General features: G+C 47.3%; 1 protein-coding gene across 5 annotated transcripts in view; it reads right to left on the bottom strand.

Moving 5' to 3' along the window:
• LOC117217915 (sterile alpha and armadillo motif) overlaps positions 1 to 23,102 on the bottom strand; it is a 167,830-nt gene that overhangs the window by 65,910 nt on the left and 78,818 nt on the right. The window contains exon 1 of one of the 5 annotated variants that reach the window (XM_033465805.2): positions 18,655 to 19,219. The exons of the other annotated variants lie outside the window; for them this stretch is intronic. Within the exon in view, the coding sequence (XP_033321696.2) occupies positions 18,655 to 18,735 (81 nt within the window). The 5' untranslated portion in view covers positions 18,736 to 19,219. Of the gene's footprint in view, positions 1 to 18,654; positions 19,220 to 23,102 lie in introns of those variants that run through there. 5 annotated transcript variants of the gene reach the window in all.

Genomic DNA, 23,102 nt, shown 5'->3' with positions numbered 1-23,102 from the left:
AGCCTCGGGGTTAAAGTTGGAGTAAAATTCTGTTCTTTTCCGCGCAATTATATATAATTGTAAAAAATACAATATTCACCACACGGTGAATACAAATTTCCTTTTTCTGCTAAAAAAAAAACCATTGTAATCGAAAAATTCCTAGTCGTCGCTGTTAGGAAGAAAATGAGAGGGCGAGAGGGGTTAATATCGACCGAAAATAAGCGGATGCGTCGGCGCCTAAAGGCGTTCTCAGTGTCACAAACGAAACATTCTAAGCGCCCATAGTCGCCCACGGTAGCCTAGGGGTTGAAGTTGGAGTAAAATTCTGTTCTTTTCCGCGCAACGTTCAAGTATTCGAGGAAAAATGCAGGCACACGGTGAATACAAATTTCCTTCTTCTGCTAAAAAGAATCGTTGCAATCGAAAAACTCCCAGTCGTCGCTGTCAGGAAGAAAATGACAGGGCGAGAGGGGGTTAACCCTTTGCACTCGAGTGGAGACTCGAGTGAAAAGAATGTTCACATTATTGAATTTGTCTGTGTGTATTCGATAAATCGTCAAACGATAGAAGTTTTCTGCAAGCATACACTTGCGGATTTCATACGTATCAAATAAAACCGAATCATACTAAGTGGAAAAGCTGTAGGTTGAAAAGAACGTCTTCGTTTCGGAGTTAAAGTACTCTCGATAAATAATAATAAATTAATAAATAATATCGACCGAAAATAAGCGGATGCGTCGGCACCTAAAGGCGCTCTCAATGTCACAAACGAAAAGATCTAAGCGCCCATAGTCGCCCTCGGTAGCCCAGGGGTTGAAGTTGGAGTAAAATTCTGTTCTTTTCCGCGCAATTATATATAATTGTAAAAAATACAATATCCACCACACGGTGAATACAAATTTCCTTTTTCTGCTAAAAAAAGAACCATTGTAATCGAAAAATTCCTAGTCGTCGCTGTTAGGAAGAAAATGAGAGGGCGAGAAGGGGTTAATATCGAGCGAAAATAACCGGATCGTCGTGGCATCCGCGCGAAGATTCCTTCGCGCTCGGTCGGACGAATGGTAACGGGCCGCGTTAGAAAAATGTCACGGTAGCCGCCGCGTTTGTTCGCGTCGCACCGTCTGGCCATCCTAACGGTGCAGCGATCGTTAGTCCGATCATGTTGTCCCTAGAATCGCAGGCGGCGCGAGAACGCGACTTTCACGGGCCTGCCTGCCTGCCTGCCTGCCGATGACTCACGTGTCGCAGGCGAAACCAACGCCAGTCCTTCTTTTTCGCGTTCCCTTAGCGAGCACATCCGAACAGAAATAGTCCTGAAAAAACTGTCGTTCCTCCCCTTGCGAGCTGGATGTTCCGCTGCTCCTCTCGGGGACCTTGAACCAATTGATCTTGCCGAGCTTCCTCGACGATCGATCGATCTCGTCGATACTCGACACTGAATATAATAGTCTAGATTTCGTCGGGGACCGGGAATCTCGATCAAAAGTCCATAAACAACAATTTTCGTCGCATGGAATATTATAATATATATATACATATATATATATATATATATATATATATATATATATATATAATTATTATATTATATTATTATATTATTTTTATTATATATATTATTATTATTTATATTATATATATTATAATATAATATAATTATAATTGTTTTAAATTTACAATTAAAATGGCATTCGAGTGCAAAGGGTTGAAATATATTATAATATTATAATAATATTATTATTATAATATTAATATATAATATATTTCAACCCTTTGCGCACGAATGCCATTTTAATTGTAAATTAGAAAAATTATTTTAAATTTACAATTAAAATGGCATTCGAGTTCAAAGGGTTGAAATATATTATAATATTATAATATAATATTATAATATTATAATATTAATATATAATATTATAATATACTATTATAATATATTTCAACCCTTTGCACTCGAATGCCATTTTAATTGTAAATTTAAAATAATTTTTCTGATTCATATTGTATATCCCTATCCCAAAAGATCGCCGTGCTCGGCGTACATCGTACAACTGAATTCTGCTTCTTCTTTGACTACTGCCGTAGTCAAAGGGTTAAAGAACGGAACAACGTTCGTATCTAACAGCTCATTACTAGAGAGGCAAAGGGTTGAATCGACCACCGTTCGAAGAACGATTTCCGACTCGACGCCGCGAGACGTTCGAAGTTCGGGAAAAGTCGGAAAACAGCGCGTTGTTCTCGCGAACGCGGAAAACGTCCTGTTCTGTTTTCACAGGCACGATGGAAAACGTTATGGAAACGAGACTGCATTGTCGTGGCTCGCTTGTCCCATCCTGTGCCACGGTTTCTCGAAAGAACGACCGGAACGTGCCTACCTGCACGTTCCTCGGCCAGGCGACGCTCGACGCGACGATTCAAATGGAAATCCCGGATGGGCGGACTCACCTGAAACACAAAGAGACGAGGCCTGGTTAGGCGCGATTTAAAGAAGAGGGCCATTCGAAATTACAAGCACGAGGGACGAGCAAGGCGCCACGGGCTGCGCAGATTTAATTACGACCGTGTCGATACGCCCACGGTCGCCTCTCGTCCTTCGTGAAATCGTCACGCGATCGTGCTCGAAATTATGAGAACGTCCGAAACATTGCCGGGACCGACGCTACGTTGCTTTTATATCGAGAAACTGGATTATTTATTTGCGACCGATCGTTTTATCTCGAAAGAATTGTAGCATAGGAAAACGTTGGACACGCATCGGCCAACTTTGACCGACGACAACTCCGAGAAAAATCATCGCAGAACGATGAATTTCCTCTTAAATTAAAGCTTGAAATCTCTACTTTGAAACACTATTTCTCGATTTTAAGTTTGGCGCGGCTTCGCGACTGTGACTTTTCAAATGCGAGGGCATGTTCGTCGCATTGAAAATTGTCAGGTTCATATATTGGTCGACTTAGAGCGACGACAATTCCGAGAAAAATCATCGCAGAACGATGAATTTCCTCTTAAATTAAAGCTTGAAATCTCTACTTTGAGACATTATTTCTCGATTTTAAGTTTGGCGCGGCTTCGCGACTGTGACTTTTCAAATGCGAGGGCATGTTCGTCGCATTGAAAATTGTCAGGTTCATATATTGGTCAACTTAGAGCGACGACAATTCCGAGAAAAATCATCGCAGAACGATGAATTTCCTCTTAAATTAAAGCTTGAAATCTCTATTTCGAGACACTATTTCTCGATTTTAAGTTTGGCGCGGCTTCGCGACCGCGACCCTTCAAATGCGAGGGCATGTTCATCGCATCGAAAATTGTCAGGTTCGACATAATTCGCGGACCTTGTAAAATTTTTCTCGGAGTCGCCGTTAGCACGTGAATAAAGTTCGAGCCTTCCCTTTTAATTTAAAAAAAGAGAAACTTGGCTGCGATTTTTTTTCGCAAAGTTACAGCTCTTCAAAGTAACCCTTGCATTTTTCGACATCGCCGTCAACGAAAGCGCACCTCGAGCAGCTTGCCGATCGTATTTTGCAAAATCGCGTGGGTTCGCGCTATCTTAAAGCAGAGATTTCGAGCCTTAATTTAAAAAAAGAATCGTCGCTCTACCATGATTCGTCGCGGAGTTATCGTCGGTCAAAGTTGACCAATATTTCTCCAAAATTGTTCCACACTGTAATCTCGTTGCTCGGTGCACTTGTATGCAACTGTATGCAACTGTACGCGAGCGAAACCGACCTATTCATTTTTCCCCAGATACCTACTACCTCGATCGTCGCAACGTCGAAGGTGTCCGCACAGTTTCGTTCGCCGGCGTGGATGACGCTCGAAGTCGAGCAGAAAGGGTGCACACGCGTGGGCGTCGCTAATCAGCAACGGCGCCACTCGAGCGGATTATCAACCTGCGAGTCTCGAGGCCAACAGACGAGACGGGGAATTCGCGGGGACGAGGAGACGAGACCTGTAAACTGCGATGTAAATGACCGCGATCGCGCTCGATTACGTCACGGCTTTCTGCATTCGAGTGCATCTCCGCGAAGGTACGGTGCGGACGGAAGCGGTGCTAACGGGACGCGTCTTGGCGACGGAATTGCTCGTTTCGCACCGTCGCAGTCGATAACCGATGATAAAAGGTGCCACCGGCGATATCCACGCGGACTCGTCGAACGGTCGCGAACAGGCCGGCAAGACGCGATTACCTTCGATTTATTCTAATGCATCGCGTTCCTTTGAATACGATTTTCTGCGACATGAAAAATTGTAGAAAGAAAATGGTTCTTCTTGCAACGGTCGACAACCGGCTGCCACGAAACGGGGAGACCTTCGGTTTATTCTAATCGGTCGTGTTCCTTTCGAAGCGACCGAGTATTTTCTGACATGAAAAATTGTCGAAACTAAACAATATAAAACGGTGCCTCTTGTAATATCTTAACCCTTAGGGGACCGAAACTATTTATTTCCAGTTTACACACTGCCAAGTCCGCACTGTTTTTCAGACGAAGAGAAATTTTTTACTGAAAATTTGTCTATCAAATATAGAGAAGAGATATTCTCTATTTCTCTGGACGGCAGAGTCTGATATGTACTGTACAGAGCATGATACTGTATATTCTGTCTGTATATACAGGATGTCCCAAAAATGTCTCGCAATCCGAAAGTGGCGGGTTCCTCGGGCCATTCGAAGCAACTTTTTCCTTTACAAAAATTTTCTCCGAGGCACCGTTGACGAGTTATCAACGAAAAACAGTGACCAATGAGAGGCGAGCTCGGCAGGCGCGAGGCGATCGAGCCAATGAGCGGAACCGGGCTTCGCGCACTGGTTGGCTGGGCCGCCTCGCGTCGGCCGTACTCGATTCTTATTGGTCACTGTTTTTCGTTGATAACTCGTTAACGGTGCCTCGGAGAACATTTTTGTAAAGGAAGAAGTTGCTTCAAATGATCCGAGGAACCCGCCATTTCCGGATTGCGAGACATTTTTGGGACACCCTGGAGAGTGATATAAATCGATGTGAAGACAAAAGAAGTGTGAAACAATGCATACGAAGACGATTATTTGGTTCAAACGATGAGCGAGTGAGCTACTAGAGCAAGCCACTATAGTGGCGTGTCGTTCTGAAAGATGACATCCGCGAAAGCCACTATAGTGGCGCGTCGTGCCTAAAAGGTTAAACACTAAACCTACCGCGGTCAAAGTGACCGCTCTCTTATTTTGCAATTCTGCAAAGTTCCGAGACTCTTTCGTAGAAAACGCTTGAATAAGTTATATCATTGGAGCAAGTTTTATAAGAAAAACTTGACAAATTCTAAATAAATTCGATCTTCTCACTTTTGCGAAGCAGTACATGCCAGTTAGTATTACTGCTTGGTAGGCTTAGTTGTTAATAAAATTTCGTTGATATATTTTCATCGAAGCAATCGTGCCTATTCCTCCAATGTTTCCTGCCAGATCTTACAGTTTTACTGATTTCTGCCGCGCGTGTGGCGGCATTGGATTTTTAAGGGTTAACGAATTGTATTATTATGGTTCTAATTCCGCAATCGCCGGCACGAAAAATTGAGAGAATTACAAAATAATTGCGAACGCTATCAAGTTGTTCGTCGACCAACGTACGAACGTTTTAGTATTATGAAAAGCATAATTACTTTTGTATCGATTACCGTAAGGAAGATAAGCGAACGAATTTTTTAGCATCGTGGAACCGAATTCCGAGACGCGTCGAACGGGCTCGCCGTTCGCGACCGCCTTTGGCTCGATATTCGATCGAAGGAACGATCGAAACGAGGTCGCGAGAAACGCTCGATTATCGCGGAATAACGACGCGACGGTGACGAAGAAGGTGGGGGCCAAGGATAACAAAAAAAAAATAGCCAGCCGCGATTTCGTCGATCCCGGAATGCGCATCGAGCGTCGTCGGCGCATCTCCGAGCCGACGCGATGCAGGGGCACATCTGTCGGCGCAACGGGAATTCGCGGAGGAAACCTCTAATTGAACGGCTCGTAAACCGTTGCGAAACCGTGTCCAATTGTTCCGGCTCGTAAACCGTCGGGGAAAAAAAGCGCAGCATTTCACGTCTAAGTAAACTGGAGGCGCGGTAATCGTCTCCCGCTGAATCGACTCGCTAAAACCGTCGAGCATCGTCTGTTCGTTAACGTCGACCGAATAACAGAGAACAAAAAGAACGTCTGAAAAAGTACGCGCGGCCGTTTGCGGAAAGAAGAAACCGAGAACACGGCGATGGCGCGACGTTACGTAAAACGAATACAGGCGACTTCCGACGGACGAGTCGAAAGAGGAATAATAATAAGCGATCGTTCGGTTGTTTAGCGGCTCTAATTCGGTATTATAGCGTTGGGAAGCGAGCAGAAAGGCCTCTGGTGGACGCGAACAGGAAAGAAAGAAGAAATTGTAATTAGTCGGGCTCGTCCAGCGCGATGCTAATTAACCGCCTAACGAGCGGATACCAGGCCGTTCCAGTCGTTGCCAACCGAGATCTAAACGTCGCGATAAACGATTCTTCCATTGGCCAAGGACGGGGCTATTAGCCGCCGTTTTCCGTATCAATTGCGGCTAACTGACGCAACATTGTTGGACACCGTAAATTGGCCCGATCCAGAAATATCCGCCGGCTGCGGCAAGGTGGCGAATTCTTCGGATGTTTTCCTTGATCCGCGGAGAAGCTGTGCGTTTCTTTCGATTGGCACAGCTTGTGTGTGCCACTTCTTTAAACGTTTCCGAGGTCTGCGCACGTGCACACGTTCTTCGCGGTACAATTTTTCCGCTGTCCGGAAAACGCGCGTCGTCTTCGATGTTTCTTTCTTAACGAGAACATGTAGGAAGCTCTGTCTCGGAGAGTTTGTTCCAAGAAAAGCGAGATCCTTGTTCGCAGTTCCGTTCGAAGGATAGATATTTCACCGATCTCTGAATTGCGAACAGAGAAGGCGACGGGCACGATGTTCGGAATTCTAGCGAAATACATGTGCTATCGATCAACAAAAGTCTCTCATTTGAGAGTACACGCGCCGTTTGTTCGTCGGATAAAATCAGACACGAATTCGAGAAACAGGCTTTCCGCGGAGAGACTGTTACCCGGACGCTTCTCAAGATTCCACGGCAGAAAAATGACCATAAATCGCGCGTCGCACGCGTTCCATAACAAGCTGCTCGTTCGAAGAAAAGCTGATCGAAGTTTCCACGAAGAAAAAAGTTCCTCCGGCTCCGCCGGATATCGTTAACTAGACAATACCTCTCGAATTTGCCAGCAACGAGACTCGCATTATCCGTCCGCAGAGCGGCGTGCAGCCGCAAGAATAGGCGACCTATGCACCTCGCGCGGCGAGATTCTCGCGTCTCAGCGCATTGCCGAGCCGCGAAACGTATCATCTTGCCGTCGAGGCATCGACCGACACACGTGCGCCACTCGAATACCGTAATCTCGGGCTCTCCATTGTCTCTCCGGCGAGACCGTGTAATCTTACCGTCCCGGCGACTCCCATAAACCCGTGTATCCGTCGTCCCGGCCAGTTCTCCAGGTGGATCGGATCTCGAGCGTGCGCGTCGCGACGCCGCGCGACGACGACGACGACGACGCCGAGCCGTGACATTTCTCGCGAGCGCGGCCGCTGCTTACGCGGCGCGGCGCGGCGCGGCGCGGAGCGGTTTTCTCCGGGCCGGCGAGCAGGCCGCGCGCGGTCTCTGCGTGACATTTCTACGACAACAGAAACACGAGGCGCAGGAATAGAACGCGCGACACCCGACGCCGAAGAGGAAACCGGTCGCGCGAACTCGCCGCGAGCTGATTACGCGTCGGCCGAGTGGGAGATATCGCGCCGAGCCTGCCGGAGCCGCGCGGAGAACGTTCGACGTATCGACCGACCGACCGCGACCCGACGCTGTTTCTCGAATTCCTTCGAGACCAAGAGGATTTTCAACTCTGGCCAGGTCGGAGGTCGTCCCGTCCGTCCCGTCGTGTCCGATATGTATTTACGCTTTTCCTCGTACACTTCTTCGTTTTTCCGATCGATTCGCGTCTCAAGGGTCTTCTCCGCTTCGAACGCTATTCAAACGTGTTTACGAAGACATAATGAGATGCTAAACTATGACAACTTCATCGGGCGAGTCCGCCGAAGATTTCCATGCAGGAAACGTGCTATAAGAAGCGACGAATCCGTCGGAAACACGCCGGGGAAACGTGAATAGATCGTAACTCTGAATCGGAGATACCGAAGGTATGCTAGTTTCGGAATTTTTTCTAAAAAAACTAGCCGACCGATCGTCTCGAAATTTGTAGGCCATCTAGCATCGTCCTTAAACCATCGAACCATATTTTTCGTTAACTGGAAAAGAAAGTCCATCGTCGAACTAAAAATAATATTCCTACGGCGCGGGTAGACGCGTTCGTCTCGTTGCCGTTACTCCAAAATCGGGCAGGAAGTTGAGCGACGTTCCGGAGTGTTTTTTTTCTAGAGAGCTACAGGACGGATCCACTTGAGATTTTCAGGACACTTGGCAGCGTGTTCGAAGTACCGAGAGATATTTTTTCGAAAGCCAGAAGAAGAATGTACCGCGAGGTTAGAAACGATGTTTGTACAGCGCGTCGAAGAGGAGTTCGCGTTCGAGCACGTTCGTCGCGCGGCAGAAAAATGCGAAAGGCAGCGACGAAATCGTCGAAGAGCGCGGTGCCGATGACTTGTGTCATCGAAGGAAAACGCGCGTCGAGTATTCCCGAGCAGAGGGTGACGCGGGACGCCGGGCCGCCAGCACGGAATACGCGATTAGCCGCGACAAAAGCGACGAGAACGACAGCGTGTCTGCCAGCCTTTACACTTAACTTTACGTAATTCCACGACGTCCGTAGGATAAATATCGGGCGCTCGCCGGCACGTCGGTCTCTTTTGCTCCCTATCTTCTAACCGGCCGATTATTTAATGGGATCACCGCGCCACCAACCGCGTAAATAATTTCTCCCTCGTTCCTCTTGTTGGCTCATTCATCCGCAAGCTGTTCGTCTGCTCATCTCGCCGGGTAATTACTATTGTGTGGCGCTCGTTTTCTTTCTGAAGAGAGAATGAGAGAGAGAGAGAGAGAGAGAGAGAGAGAGAGAGAGGAAGGGAGAGAGGAGAGCGAGAGGGAAAGGGCGTCTCCTCCGCGTCGCTTTACGGCCGCAGATTAAACGCATCCGGTTCGACGTCGACACGCGGCTTTTGTGAAAGTCTCCGGCGCGCGCGCGGGGCTTTTCTGCGCGCCTCTCATTCCGACCACGAGTTCCACGAATTGTTTGCTCGAATTATTCCGACGCTTCCGGGCGATCCACGAGCGGCCGGAAACCACCGGTTTCTCCGCCCCGAGACACCATCTTGTCGGCCGGACACGGTTTCCTTTGGAAACGCCATCGGTGCTCGCGAATGGTCTCGAATCTCTTACGCTCGCGAGTGACGTCGGGCTCTTTGTACAACCTCTCGCATTTGCATACATTGTTCTGCAACGTTCCGGACAACGCAGCGATCGGTGTACAAGCGGTCGGTGTCGTGCAACTTTACTTCTCGATTTCGATGGGATCCGATCAAATGTATCGATTCTACGACATTTTCGAAGCGTCGAAGCTACGTTGGAAATTCGTCGATCTCATCGACGCGCTCGAAATCGCAGTCTCGCGCGACCAAAGCATAAATTCGTTTGCTGGCAAGTATAATCTTCTCGATGCAATTTACAGAGACCGCGAAACTCCGAACCCAATTTCATATTCTCTGCCAATTAGATTAAAATGTGTTTGAACATGTTGCCGTTTTCCCGAAACGATTCGCGCGAGTCGCCGGCGGAATCGATTTTCGCGAGCCGTCGTCGAAAGAAATTCTTACGATCAACGTAACGAATTATTTTCTAATTTTGCTTACGCGGTCTTAAGACCCATCCCTCGTTATATTTGTCATATTGTATCGAATGCTTCGGTTTAACACATATATTTTATTAATCGAATGTTGGGAACGCGAGCGTTCGAATACTTTCGTGTACGAGTGTACGTAGAACGTTCGCGTTAAAAAAGCGGGCCGACTAATTCGCGAAGACGAAGAAGAGGATCCCGAGGAACGGGCATTTGTCACGTAATTCTATTTCGGGCCCGGACTCTTTATTCGCGGGCGTAGATCGAATGCGACGCGACGGGTCCGTAAATGGCGGGATCGAAAACCAACGCGACGGCGCGGTGATAAATTGAATAACAGGGTAGCCCGTGGCACGCGACGATCGCTTTCATTAAATGGATGTTTCGTGATCGTTAAAGCGGCATTAATATCAATGTCCCCTCCTCGCGGGGAGGACGCGAGCTGCGAGCGTCTTCGGCGCGCCTTTCACTCGCTCGCTCGCTCGTTCGTTCGCGCGGGCTCACTTTCACCGTGTGAGCTACCTTCGAATTCATTCCAATTTCATATTGTAATCCCCGCGACAAAGGCTCGCGAAATCTCCGTTTGCTTTACATCGCACCGCGTTTCCGCGAATCATGGATACTTTCGTTCGAATTCGATCCGCGGTGGCGATATCTTTATGCGAGCGACGCGTGTACCGAAGCTGGTACAGTAAATTTTTCCTAATCGATGCCTTAGATTGCGCAGAAAAATGGACAATTTCGGGAGAGGAGATACGATTGTTCGAGCCTCGCGACTCGCTTTTATAACTGTTGGAAATTGGGAACTATAACGATGAATCGCGAGGTTCGAACAATCGTATCTCCTCTTCCCAAATTGTTCATTTTGGCTGTGCAAGTTGAAGGAAAATTAGGCAGAATTTACAGCCAATTACAGTCTATGAAGATGAGAATTCGAGCCTTGCGCCTCGTTTTTATAATTGTTGGCCATCGGCAACTATAAAAATAGGGTCTCGAGAGGCGCGAGACTCGAATAATCGTATCAGCTCTTCCCAAATTCTCCATTTTTGCTGTGCAAGTTGAAGAAAAAATAGGGAGAATTTACTGTATTTACAGTCTATGAAGATGAAAATTCGAGCCTTGCTCCTCGTTTTTTATAATTGTTGCCAATCGGCAACTATAAAAATGAACCGCGGAGCTCGCGAGCCTTGCAGCCCGTTTTTATATTTCTTGACAATTTGTAACTATGAAAACGAACCGCGAGGCTCGAATAATCGCATCTCCTCTTCCCAAAATTGTCCATTTTTGTGGACAATCTTACGTTGAAGGACTTTCTTCGAGTAAAACAGTGCGTACGACGCGATCTTGAAACAACTGCGATCATCTATCGAGGCGATACTGTACAGACGAGCATTTTATACTACTCTGTTTTCACAGTTGATGCGATAGAAGGTTTCTGACGACGTCGGAGACCTGCACAAACGAACGAGCAGAGCGTATTTCTGACCGAGAAGCGATCTTCAATCGAGGCACAACTGTACAGATCAGAATTCTATTCGATTCAACTCGGAGTTGGTTTCACTCGTTCCGAATTTCAACCCGTTTACGAACGAATAGATCGCCGAAAGAAAAGCGAGCTTTCATCGAGGCGCTACCGTAGAAGACGAGCGAGCATCTTCGAGCGTTAATGGTCGAAAAAGGTAGCTGCCGAGGGATCTCCGCGAAGTTCGCAGTCCTTGGTGGCGAGTTTATAGCGCGCAAGCGAAGCGTATTCGCGGGGCGCGTCGCGACTCGGCACGGCTCGGCTCGGCTCGAGCGGAATCGACGAGGCGCGGGTTAATCGTTTACCGTCTGGTCCGGCTTGAAAAAGAAACAGAGAGCCGGGAGAGCCGTGGACGCCGTAAAAGCGAGCGCGCGAGGCATAAAAGATTCATTTTGCCAGCGAGGTGACCCTGTCGACCCAGCATCCGCTCTCTGTGGGCGGCTCGCTCGCTCGCTCTCTCCTTCTGCAGTCTCTCCTCTCCTCTCCTCTCCTCGGCGAGCCGGCTCGCCCGGCTGTCTCGCCCCGCCTCGGTCTCTCTCCGCCGGAGAGACGGGTCTCTCTCCTTTTCTCCGACTCGTTTCTCCGCTCGTTTTCTTTTTCTATTCCGCGGCCCTCCTTTCGAGGTGAGCAGAGAAAAAGGGAGGAAGGGAGGAGGGGGGGGGGGAGGGAGGTCTGGCTCGTTGAGACAATCAAGCGACAGCTCGTTAAGTGTAACTGGTACTAAATTGCCGAGAGTTGGGAGACCGCCGGCACCACCGTCGAGACCGCTCACGAAATTCGTGGCCTTTCTTTTCGGCGACTTTACGCCGCGCCGAGAACTTGGTCACCGTGTGCCCGGCAATCGACGATCCAACGGATCGACGCAGAGTTTCGAAACGAAACCGAGCTTCGAAAGCCGTGGCTAAACCGCAAAGTTTCCCGAATTTTCCGCGGCGTCCGCCGGATTTCGGGGAAGACGAACGGTCGGCCGCCGAAGCAGACGCGGGCAGCTCGGTCCGTCGAACGGACGCGTCGATAAAGCCGCCGGCCAGCAGAAAATAATGAGTCGCGATGAACGAGAGACTAATGAGAGGGAGCCAGGCGGAATTTCGCGGCCGCGACAGAAACGCCTTCTCTCCGGTCTATATTTAAGCGGACCTAAATTCGACCGGTTCGAAGACAGCCGGCGAGTGCAGCGAGCGCGCGGGGCCGGCCAGAGCTTCTCTGCGACGAAGACGAAGACGAAGACGAACGCGAGGAAGACGACGACGGCTGTCGTTGACGTCAGAAAAATTGGACGCCGCGAGCTTTCATCTCGCGTTCTCGCTCCGTCCCTGTCTCCTATCTCTCTCGATCGGTTTGTTTTTCCTTCCGAGAGAAGACGGACGCGACGATGTTCATGAAATTCGCCGCGGACAGCCGGTTCTCGGAAAAGTATCGGAAAGTAAATTCAACGTCGGAAACGCGTAAGTCAATTTACCGACGCGTTTTCGTCTCGGCGGATCCTCGCGAAGCTGACGTTCTCGACGATCTTGTGGACGGAGTTTAGATTTGCTTGAATTATGCTTCCCAATGTAATATAATACGGGTAAAAGAGACTTGCGCGTTTAAATGAGATTGAATTGAATGAGATTTAATTTTCTTCTCGGAATTGTCGAAAGGTTATATTCCGTAAAAATTGTGCGATCGAGAATCGACGCGACTTTTAACCACATTGTACAAACTTTCGTGTTGTTCGAGCATTATTTTCACAAAGCCTGCGTAATTCGTTGACCGAGAAAAATGATCAGCTCCATCGATCGTTTCTCGACACGGTGCAGCACTTACTGTACAGGTCCCGAAAATGTCTCGCAATCCGGAACTGGGAGGTTCCCAAGGTCATTCGAAGCAACTTTTTCCTTTGCGAAAATTTTCTCCGAGGCTTCGTTTACGAGTTATTAACGAAAAACACTGACCAATGAGAGGCGAGCTCGGCTGGTGCGCGGTGGCCCAGCCAACGAGCGCACGGAGCCCGGGGTTCCGCTCATTGGCTCGGCCGTCTCGCGGCAAATGATCTCGCCTCTGGTTGGTCACTGTTTTTCGTTGATAACTCGTAAACGAAGCCGCGGATTGCATTATCGCTAAGGAAAAAGTTGCTTCGAATGACTTCAGGAATCCCCTACTTTCGGATCGCGAGACATTTTTGGGACCCCCAGTATACTTTGAGATCGACGTTCATCTTTCTACCGGACACAAATATCCAACAATTTCATCGGAGATTTCGAATTCGGACGGAAGCCTGCAAACTCTGGATCGGAGTTAAAATAATCGAACGTAACAAAATAATCCAACGAATGGATTCGACGACGCAATAACGGCGTTGAAGATCTACGACGAATGCGCGTCATCCAGTCGCGATAGAATTTCCGCAGCAGCCCGCAGAGGATCGAAAACAGAAACCGGGGACGATCTACGTCGAATTCTGGAGAATCCGAGGACGATTTCCTGCGTCCGGCCGTGAACGTGACCGTCCAAATAACCAACGGGGACCACCGTCGCGGCCCGACGGCACCATCCGGCTCGACGACGCTGACGAAAAGAATGGGTGCGCGCGGCAAGGCGCATCGGGTGCCGGGCCGGGTGTTTTTCGCTGGTTTTCTGGCGCGTCGCCAAGTTATTTCGACCGGCCGCGCGTCTGGTAATCTTCTCCCGCGGACTGCCGATGGCTTACGTAACCTGAAACCAGCTTGGAGTTTGTTAAACCCCGTTCCCGATCTCTTCACCTAAAAAAAGGTTTCCCGTCGCGGATCGTTTCGCGTCCGGAAAAACGAGATCACGCTTGCGCCGTTTCGATCCGGTCGGACCTCGGCGCTCGCGAAACTCGGAGAAAAAGTCGCGTCGAACTCGGAACGGGAATACAGTAATGTCTCCCTAATTAATTAGCGCACAAATTGTGAACTAAAATAGACAATTTGAGAAGAGGAGACACGTTTATTCGAGCCTTGCGGTTTATTTTTTATAATTACCGATTCTCAATAACTATAAGAACGAGCTGCAAGGATAGAATAATCGTATCTCCTCTTCTCAAATTATCCAATTTAGTGGACAATCTGAGCGTCGGTAAGGGAGACATTACTATAAAGGTCCAGGTTATGTAGGAATGATTATGTATGAATATTATAGACTTTGTCAAACAGCAAAAAATCGTTGTAAAATAAAAGAAAATATAAAAACGCTACGAACTTATTCCCCAACCTAATATAAGAACGATTTGCAGGGCCTAAATAATCGTATCTCTTCTTCTCAAATTGTCCATTTTTGTGGACAATCTGAGCGTCAGTTAGGGAGACATTTTGTTTTTTTTCCGTGGAAAATTGGATTGCTGCATTTTCTACACTTTTTTTCTACACTTTTTTCTACACTTCCGATAGGATTTGTAAATTTCATTCAGCATCGACCGATAAGTTGTATAATAATAATTATTATTATTTATTTATTTATACGTTCGGGTTAAAGAAGACTTCCTTACCGAATAAGTAATAAAAAGGAAAAGATTTTTATGCAACAATTGCACGAGAATAGACAAAGAGAAAAAGGAAAAGAAATCGGGATAAATCGAAATATACATAAATATGTATATACAGTAAAGTTGTAACGTTTCTTTAATCGTCACGCGGGCAAATCGAACGAGAATAATAACGATTTCAAAGTCATCGCCTTCGAAATCGAAGCCACAGAAATGCAGTAGCTAATGCAGATTGCACTTGCACTGCACTTTTCTCCGAGCCCGGACGAATTCGTTTGGCAGCAGCGATCTCGCGTAAGAAAATGGCCGTGAAAAAAAGACCGTCGGTAAAATGAAAAGCCCTCGGGCAATTTGCATACGGCGGATCCGTCGCGTCGCTTTGGTCGGATCGATTTCTTCCACTTTCCAGGAATCGGCGAGCGAGTGGAAGTGGAAGGAACGTGGCCGCGGATTGCATAAGCGAGTGCACTCGTCTCTCTCGTTCGATTCGCGCGATACGTGCGTCGACTAAGCGCGCGTGTGGAAACGCAGGAGGGTGAATAAATTTCGATGGAAACCGGCCCGGAGAAAGCATGCTCTCTTGCGAGAGAGCGACCGAGAACCGTTAATCCGCTCGGCACGGCTCGGCTCGGCGCTCGAGCCGAGAGGATCAGGGACGAGCGTTATCGGCGCGAATCGGGAAAATACCGTAGAAGCGGTCGACCACGCTCGATCGCCATTTCTGGAGTAGCCAGGATAGGTGCTGCAAGATCCTACCAGCCAATCTGTCTTGCCGGATGAATGCAATCGTGGAAACGCATCGCTTTCTGCGCCGCGACTCGGTGCATCGGGCACAGGGTCGCGATCGGCGACAGGATTGCTTCGGTTCTTCGAAAGTGCTTTCGACTATCATCGGATCGCCGTCGTTTTATTCGAAATACGGTAATGTCTCCCCTAATTGACGCTCGGATTGCGCACAAAAATGGACAATTTGGGAAGAGGAGGTACGATCTCCTTTTCGGCGATTGATGCGCTGCTACCATGACTCGTGTACAGTGATCTCGCATTCTGGAAGATCAAGGTCCCAGGGTATTATATTTCAAGGTAATAAGCTATTAGAATTCGTCCCTGAAGTTTCGATGATATAAAGGTCCAGGTTACAGTAATGTCTCCCTAATTGACGCACAGATTGCGCAGAAAAATGGACAATTTGGGAAGAGCAGATACGATTATTCGAGCCTTGCGGTTAGTCTTTATAGTTACGAATTGCCAACAACTATAAAAAACGAACAACAAGACTCGAGTAATCGCATCTCCTCTTCCAAAATTGTCTATTTTAGTGGTCAATCTGAGCGTCACTAAGGGAGACATTACTGTATGCACAATAATGGACACTTTGGGAAGAGGAGAATACGATTATTCGAGACTTGCAGCTTCTTTTTATAGTTGTTGACAATCGATAACCATAGAAAACGAGGCACAAGGCTCTCGAATAATCGCATCTCCTCTTCCAAAATTGTCCACTTTTCTGGACAATCTGAACGTCAATTGGAGAGACATTACTATATCTACCAGCAATATTCCGATCGAGTAATCGTTCTCGGTATTTTATCGTTCTCGGAAGCGACGAGCTTCTTACACGCTGATAAAAACGACGCGAATCGAATCGCTTTTTCGATCGCCTCGACGGGTTTTCGATCGATCCGTTCGAATCGAATTGCACGCGATTAAGCGATAACGTCGCTCGATTCGAACATGTTCATTTAATTGTTCCCACAGAATACAGCAGGAATTCGATCGCGAGTGCATCGGACGAGAAGCTGGCTCGTTCAGACCGTTCACTTTTGCTTTTCATTGCTAATACAGTTTCTACGATAATGCCGAGCGTTGCTTTTTATCTGATCGATTACTCGACGAGTGTACACGTACGGTGGCTTTCTAAAAAAACGGTTTAAGAATCCGACGAAGGTATGCCCGAGCCTGGTTACCGCGATTAGATACTATTTTCGCTCGGAATGCATATCTTCGCGGCAACGACGACGATTGTGCTCCAGCATTCGGCTCTCCGCTTGCGCAAGAATCTCCGTTAGCATCGGTCGTTGCGATTGTTACCGACAGTTTTATCGTCCGTCAAAGGCTACCGCGGCCAAACGTAAAAAAAGAACAACGAAACGACAACCGCTAATGAACGCCGCCTAACGATATCTTCATTATTACTGGAATTTTGATTAGCTGTCGTAGGAAACAGAGATCCAATAATGGTAAGCGCATTCTCGTTACCGTAATTATTGCCCAGGCATTCGTTACGAAAGAATGCGTATCGGGGAACCGCTTGGCGAGCGGAGAAGCGACGGGATAAACACCCATCGCGGCCATCGAACGCGCGGCCGAGAGAGAAACGAAAAAAATTCCCGTGAAATTCGTGCCGTATAGATTGATTCTACGATATTTTTCACGGAGAGAGACAAGAGCACGCGTTACGAAACTTTTCTCGGAGAAAGTTTCCCGCCGGAGCGAACTGTGAAAATAATTGGAAACCGATTGTGCTCCGCGGAACCAGAAAATGCATGCGCATTCTCGATCGCCTTTCTTCTTTGTTATTACGGAGTGACAGCGCGGTGTGCAGTTCCAAGAGAGAAACGGTCGAACAATTTCGTTCCGATTCCTGACGCTTTTCGTGGAAATCTTTTCCGAGATCGACGATCGTGCATCGGAGAGTCGATGGCAAGCATCTTAACGGACGCATTGTTTTTCCTCTGTTTTCTTTCGCGGTTTCCGGGCACTTTTTAAGAGAATCAAATAAACGTGTACGGGTGGTTTTAAAGCGTTTCGGATCGATCGAATCGACGCTGTTTTCGATAAAATTTTACAGTTATTTTTATTCACGCGTCTAGCATTTCTTACGAGCGAAAAGGAGAAACTGACGCAGCGTGATCGAGATTCAAGCAAAAACGTAAAACTACGCGATCCGTGTGGAAAAACGTAAATCTACGCGATCCGTACTCTTTGAGCGTTAATAACTTGCAACACCGAATAGGCGTTCGAACCGTTCCAAATAGGGGAGCTCGACACTGTTTTCTTTTTCACGATTTTGGAGAAAATCTCAATGAAATCGATCTATTAACTCGCATCTCGCATTTTGAAGTGAAATATATTTAAGAAATCGCGGAGAATTCGCTTCGAAGTTTCGACCGCTGGAATACGATATCGCGCCAAGTGGACTTACTAGCATAAATATTGATCGAGATTTCGACTCTCCCATCGGATTCACGAATCGCGAATCGTTCGGTAACGCAACGAAAGCTCGAGTCGGAGCGCAAGCGAATAATCGTTGGCCATCGGCAACTATAAAAATAGGGTATCGAAAAGCGCGAGGCTCGAACAATCGAATCTCCTCTTCCAAAATTGTCCATTTTTCTGGACAATCCGAGCGTCAATTAGAGAGACATTACTGTATATTTACTATACAATTTATATACTATTCTCTCTAATTCGCGCTCAGATTGCGCGAATAATCGTTGGCCATCGGCAACTATAAAAATAGGGTATCGAAATGCGCGAGGCTCGAACAATCGAATCTCTTCTTCCAAAATTGTCCATTTTTCTGGACAATCCGAGCGTCAATTAGAGAGACATTAACTGTATATTTACTATACAATTTATATACTATTCTCCCTAATTCGCGCTCAGATTGCGCGAACAATCGTTGGCCATCGGCAACTACAAAAATAGAGTATCGAAAGGGCGCGAGGCTCGAATAATCGCGTCTCCTCTTCGTTCGACGAAACGTTTGCAAGACGATTCGACGTGTATTTACCTTGGTGTGCAGGCCCGAGAAGAAGGTGCGTCGCGGCGCAGAGTACGACGACATGTTGATCTTGTTGACGACCATTGTCATGGCAGCGGGAAGCGTGTTCCCAGGTTCGATCGGTCGAAGAATCGAGAATCAGCTGTGTGGTTCGGTCGGCACGCAACCCTTCGCTCCGTGCCAGGATCGACGATCTATCCACTCATCCGAGCAATCGCGTACGATCTCTCGTAAACCGCGCACGACTCTCCCTCGATCCACTGTGTTGTTCCCTTCACATATTTCAACCCTCGATCCCTCGAGAGAACCGATTGCTACCAACTCGACCCGCTCAACATCCTCTGACGTTTCTCAATGAGACGGAAGAGATAGAAAAAAACGAAATCGAAACGGACGACGATCTCAAGATCTAGGAAACGAGGAATCGTAGGTCAACAACACTGGACGGACGCACTGGCTTCGAACTCGTAATCAGGACGAAACGAAATAAAGAATATATATATATAAATATATATGTATCGATCCGAGACGAGAAAACGACTCGAACGATCGACCGGCGAAGGCACGCGCAACACTGACGGCGGCCGGTCGCGCGCCTACTTTTATAGACTCCCCCACTCCGCGGCCGGAGAGCCAATCGGCGGCGGGACCAGTCGCGATTCGACTCGGCGCGCAGATACGAACGGTCCCGAGTCCCGGCGCGGCAGTGTCGCCGTGACCTTCGAACTCGGAGGGCCGTGTCTAGCTAGATCCGAGCCGAACCCGAGAAGGGATAGAATCGCGATCATTGGATCGGGCTCGATCGAAACCGGGCCGAGAGCAGAGGAGAGGGGCGGGGAGGCTGGCTACTCGCGAATCCCGAGATCGATCGGCCAATGGTCGGGCACGCGGATCTGTCCCCGCCAACGATCGCGATCGAAAATTGAAAAAAAAATTCTACTTCGAAATCTCGAGTTTCGAGATCGACTTCTTGGCTCGCCGCGAATTAGACCTCGCAGTTGCAGCGGCGCCGCATCGGATGCAGTGTGTCACAGGTTCTAGAATGTTTCCAAAAAATGTATGCACAGTCGATGCTGCGGGCAAGTACATAATCGCACGTATTCTACGATTCTGCGGCGCGTTTCATATTTACCGAACTGGTCGGGAAAATCAGTATATATATATTTTTTTCTTTTATAATGTACTATTTAATTTATGGGCCGTGTTGCGCGTTACAGTTTCGACTATATATATTATTATATTACTATTATTATTATTATTATTATTATTATTATTATTATTATTATTATAAATTAAATAGTGCATTCAACAAAAATATATAGTTACATATATAGTTTATTATCATTTATTTACAGAATGCACTATTTAATTTCGGCTAACAACGTATCTAAAACTGGTTCGATTTCTTCGCAACGGTTGCCTTTTGTTCTTCGAACTGCAAATGGCTGTTGGAAACATTTCGTAATCGTCGTGTAACGTTCGTTAACCGGAATCGTGTACCGTTTTTAACTAGAACAAGCGTACACTTTAAGCCAGAGAACAAACAGCAATTTGATCCGAGAATAATACTTGGCAGAAACGTTCGCTTACGAAAGATACGATTTTTGAATTCGCCGCACCAAGAATAAGAATTTATCTTCTTATACCGCGATCCGTCGGTGTCGGCGAGTTGAACGATTGAGAAATCTCGTCCGTGCGTCAAGATTTTCCGGCCGACGGGACAACCTTTCGTCGCGTTACATTCGCCATTCGTAAATCGTCGAATAATACAGACTTGGCCGGGAGCACGTAATTGCATAAATCTAAATAAAGTGTAATCCAAACTGTTGATAGCGAAACCGCTGCGAATTTATGCTTCCGCTCGGCCCGATATGTGCCAAAAAACGACGCCGACGCGCGCGCGCGGAGGCCGAGCGAGAGGTGTTAAAAATCAAATATCGAAGCGTTTTAGAACGCCGTTTTAGACGAATTAGCACGTCTTGCGGCGAGGAGGATCGAGATTCCCCGGCAAAAAACGAAAAAAAATGAAAAAGGAACAAGGAGAATTCTGGAAACGCAGCCGAAGCGTGTACACGGTGGTTCTGGGCCGAGCCTTAAAAGCATCGCGTGCAAACAACGTATCCGTGCAATCCATATTTCATCGAGTCCGATGTTTGTTTCTGTAATAATCGGAATTATCGTCGCTGATTATTGCGTAACGAACAATGCGCCGAAGAGAAGGACACGGGGGAAATTGTTATCGGTACTGGAAAGACAAAGAAATCGGGAAAGAAAAGAAGTTCTCGTTTGCTCGAAACTTCTTATCGATTATGTACACACCGAGAAAGTCGAATCTTCCCATCGAATTTTCACGCAATCTTCGAAATTCTAACTTTCCGCGTCGATTGCAGGAAGCTGGAATTCCGTGCGAATGTCTCTCCCTCGTTGATAACGTTAGCAAACTGGAAATAGAGCAATTGCATTCCTGCATACTTGTCAAATTGTTGTAGCCTCTGCTGCAGATTTTTATGTAGAATGAAAATTGTCCGCGTTTCTATTGCAAGAAATAGGAACTCTATAGCAAGTTCGCTCTTTCGTGAATTATTTTTACGGATCAAAAGTAATGCGTCAAATGTCTCTCCTTCGTTGATAACGTTAGCAAACTGGAAATAGAGCAATTGGCATTTCTGCATACCCGTCAAATTGTTGTAGCCTCTGCTGCGGATTTTTATGTAGAATGAAAATTGTCCGCGTCGATCGCAAGAAATAGAAACTCTACAGCAAGTTCGCTCTTTCGTGAATTATTTTTACAGATCAAAAGTAATGCGTCAAATGTCTCTTCTTCGTTGATAACGTTAGAAACTGAAAATAGAGCAATTGGCATTTCTGCATACCCGTGAAATTGTTGTAGCCTCTGCTGCGGATTTTTATGTAGAATGAAAATTGTCCGCGTCGATCGCAAGAAATAGAAACTCTACAGCAAGATCGCTCTTTCGTGAATTATTTTTACGGATGAAAAGCAATGCGTCGACGTTTAAAAAATTCCTTTATTCTTTCTACTTTTTATACTTTTAATGGCATCCGCGCCGTGTTACCACGCGCGCAAGCGAATCCACGCAATAAACGTAATATAAACGTCGGCGATAAATTTTTTCTCGAGCTATTATTAAAACGTCCACGTTGATCGGCGACGTGTACATTCGTGTACCCAATGTTTTCTTCGCAGCAACGTCCCAAGGAAACGGATCGAATTAGCGTGGATGGATGCCTCGACGATCGTGCCGGAAGTCAAACGGCGCAAAAACACGGTTGTCGTTCGAAAGCTCGGGGCGGTCACCGATTTGCAAAAAGTTTCCATGAGAACGTTCGCGGCACAAAAAACGCCGTTTCGCCTATGAATATTTGCATCTCGTTACATCGAACCGCGTAATGGAAACACGTTTGTCGCGCGTCGCGGACCCGTCACCGAGCCAACAGCGCGATTCGTTCCGGCCGCGGCCGTTCCCGACGGTTCTCCGCAGCGATATCGGCTTAAGCTCGCAAGCCTGTAATTTTCCCCCGGTGTGCAACCGGTCGACGCGTATGCAAAACTTCGCCCGATGGGATACTCGGAGCGACAGCGGATCGACTTCCTGAATTTCGACGCACCGGCTCGTCCTTTCGATACGCCTTCGTCTCGGCGACATGCAAATGCGCGTTCACGCAGCTGTAAATTAAAAACCGATCTGTCACCGTCGTCGTTTCCACATGTCGAACGCGACGGAAAACATTGTTACACGCTCCGCAACGTCGACGCGTTTCCAGCGTTCGCTGTTCGAGCCTCTCGATATACAGGGTGTCCCGAAAATGTCCCGCAATCCGAGAGAGGATGATTCCTGAGGTGATACGAAGCAACTTTTTCCTTAGCGAAAATGCGATCCGCGGCTTCGTTTACGAGTTATTAGCGAAAAACGGTGGCCAATGAGAGGCGAGCTCGGCTGGCGCGCGGCGGCACGGCCAACGAGCGCACGGAGCTCGATCGCCTCGCGCCAGCCGAGCTCGCCTCTCATTGGTCACTGTTTTTCGTTGATAACTCATTAACGGTGTCTCGGAGAACATTTTTGTAAAGGAAAAAGTTGCTTCGAACGACCCGAGGAACCCGTCACTTTCGGATTGCGAGACATTTTTGGGACAGCCTGTATAATTCGTTCGTACACGCGATTTTTCTTCATTTTTCAGGACTCGAAGGTTTGCGGTTCTTCGCGTTTAGCTCGTTCGAATTTTATCGATGTCTCTGTGTTTAACAGAAGATTCGTTCGACTGTGAATATCGCACGTCGACAGAATTTGGTTACACGCGCAAGCGTGTAATTAAAGTATCCATTTTTCTATCTTCATAAATAACGCACTCGTTTATCTGGCTCTTGTCAAACGTTGCTTTTACAACAATAACGACGTTATAATACGATAATAATAGTAACGCCGCGATGACGTTACGGT

This window comes from Megalopta genalis, chromosome 1, assembly GCF_051020955.1.
Source record: "Megalopta genalis isolate 19385.01 chromosome 1, iyMegGena1_principal, whole genome shotgun sequence".
NCBI lineage: Eukaryota > Metazoa > Arthropoda > Insecta > Hymenoptera > Halictidae > Megalopta > Megalopta genalis.
The sequence above is the reverse complement of the archived record's forward strand: the minus strand, read 5'-3'. Positions and strand labels throughout refer to the sequence as shown.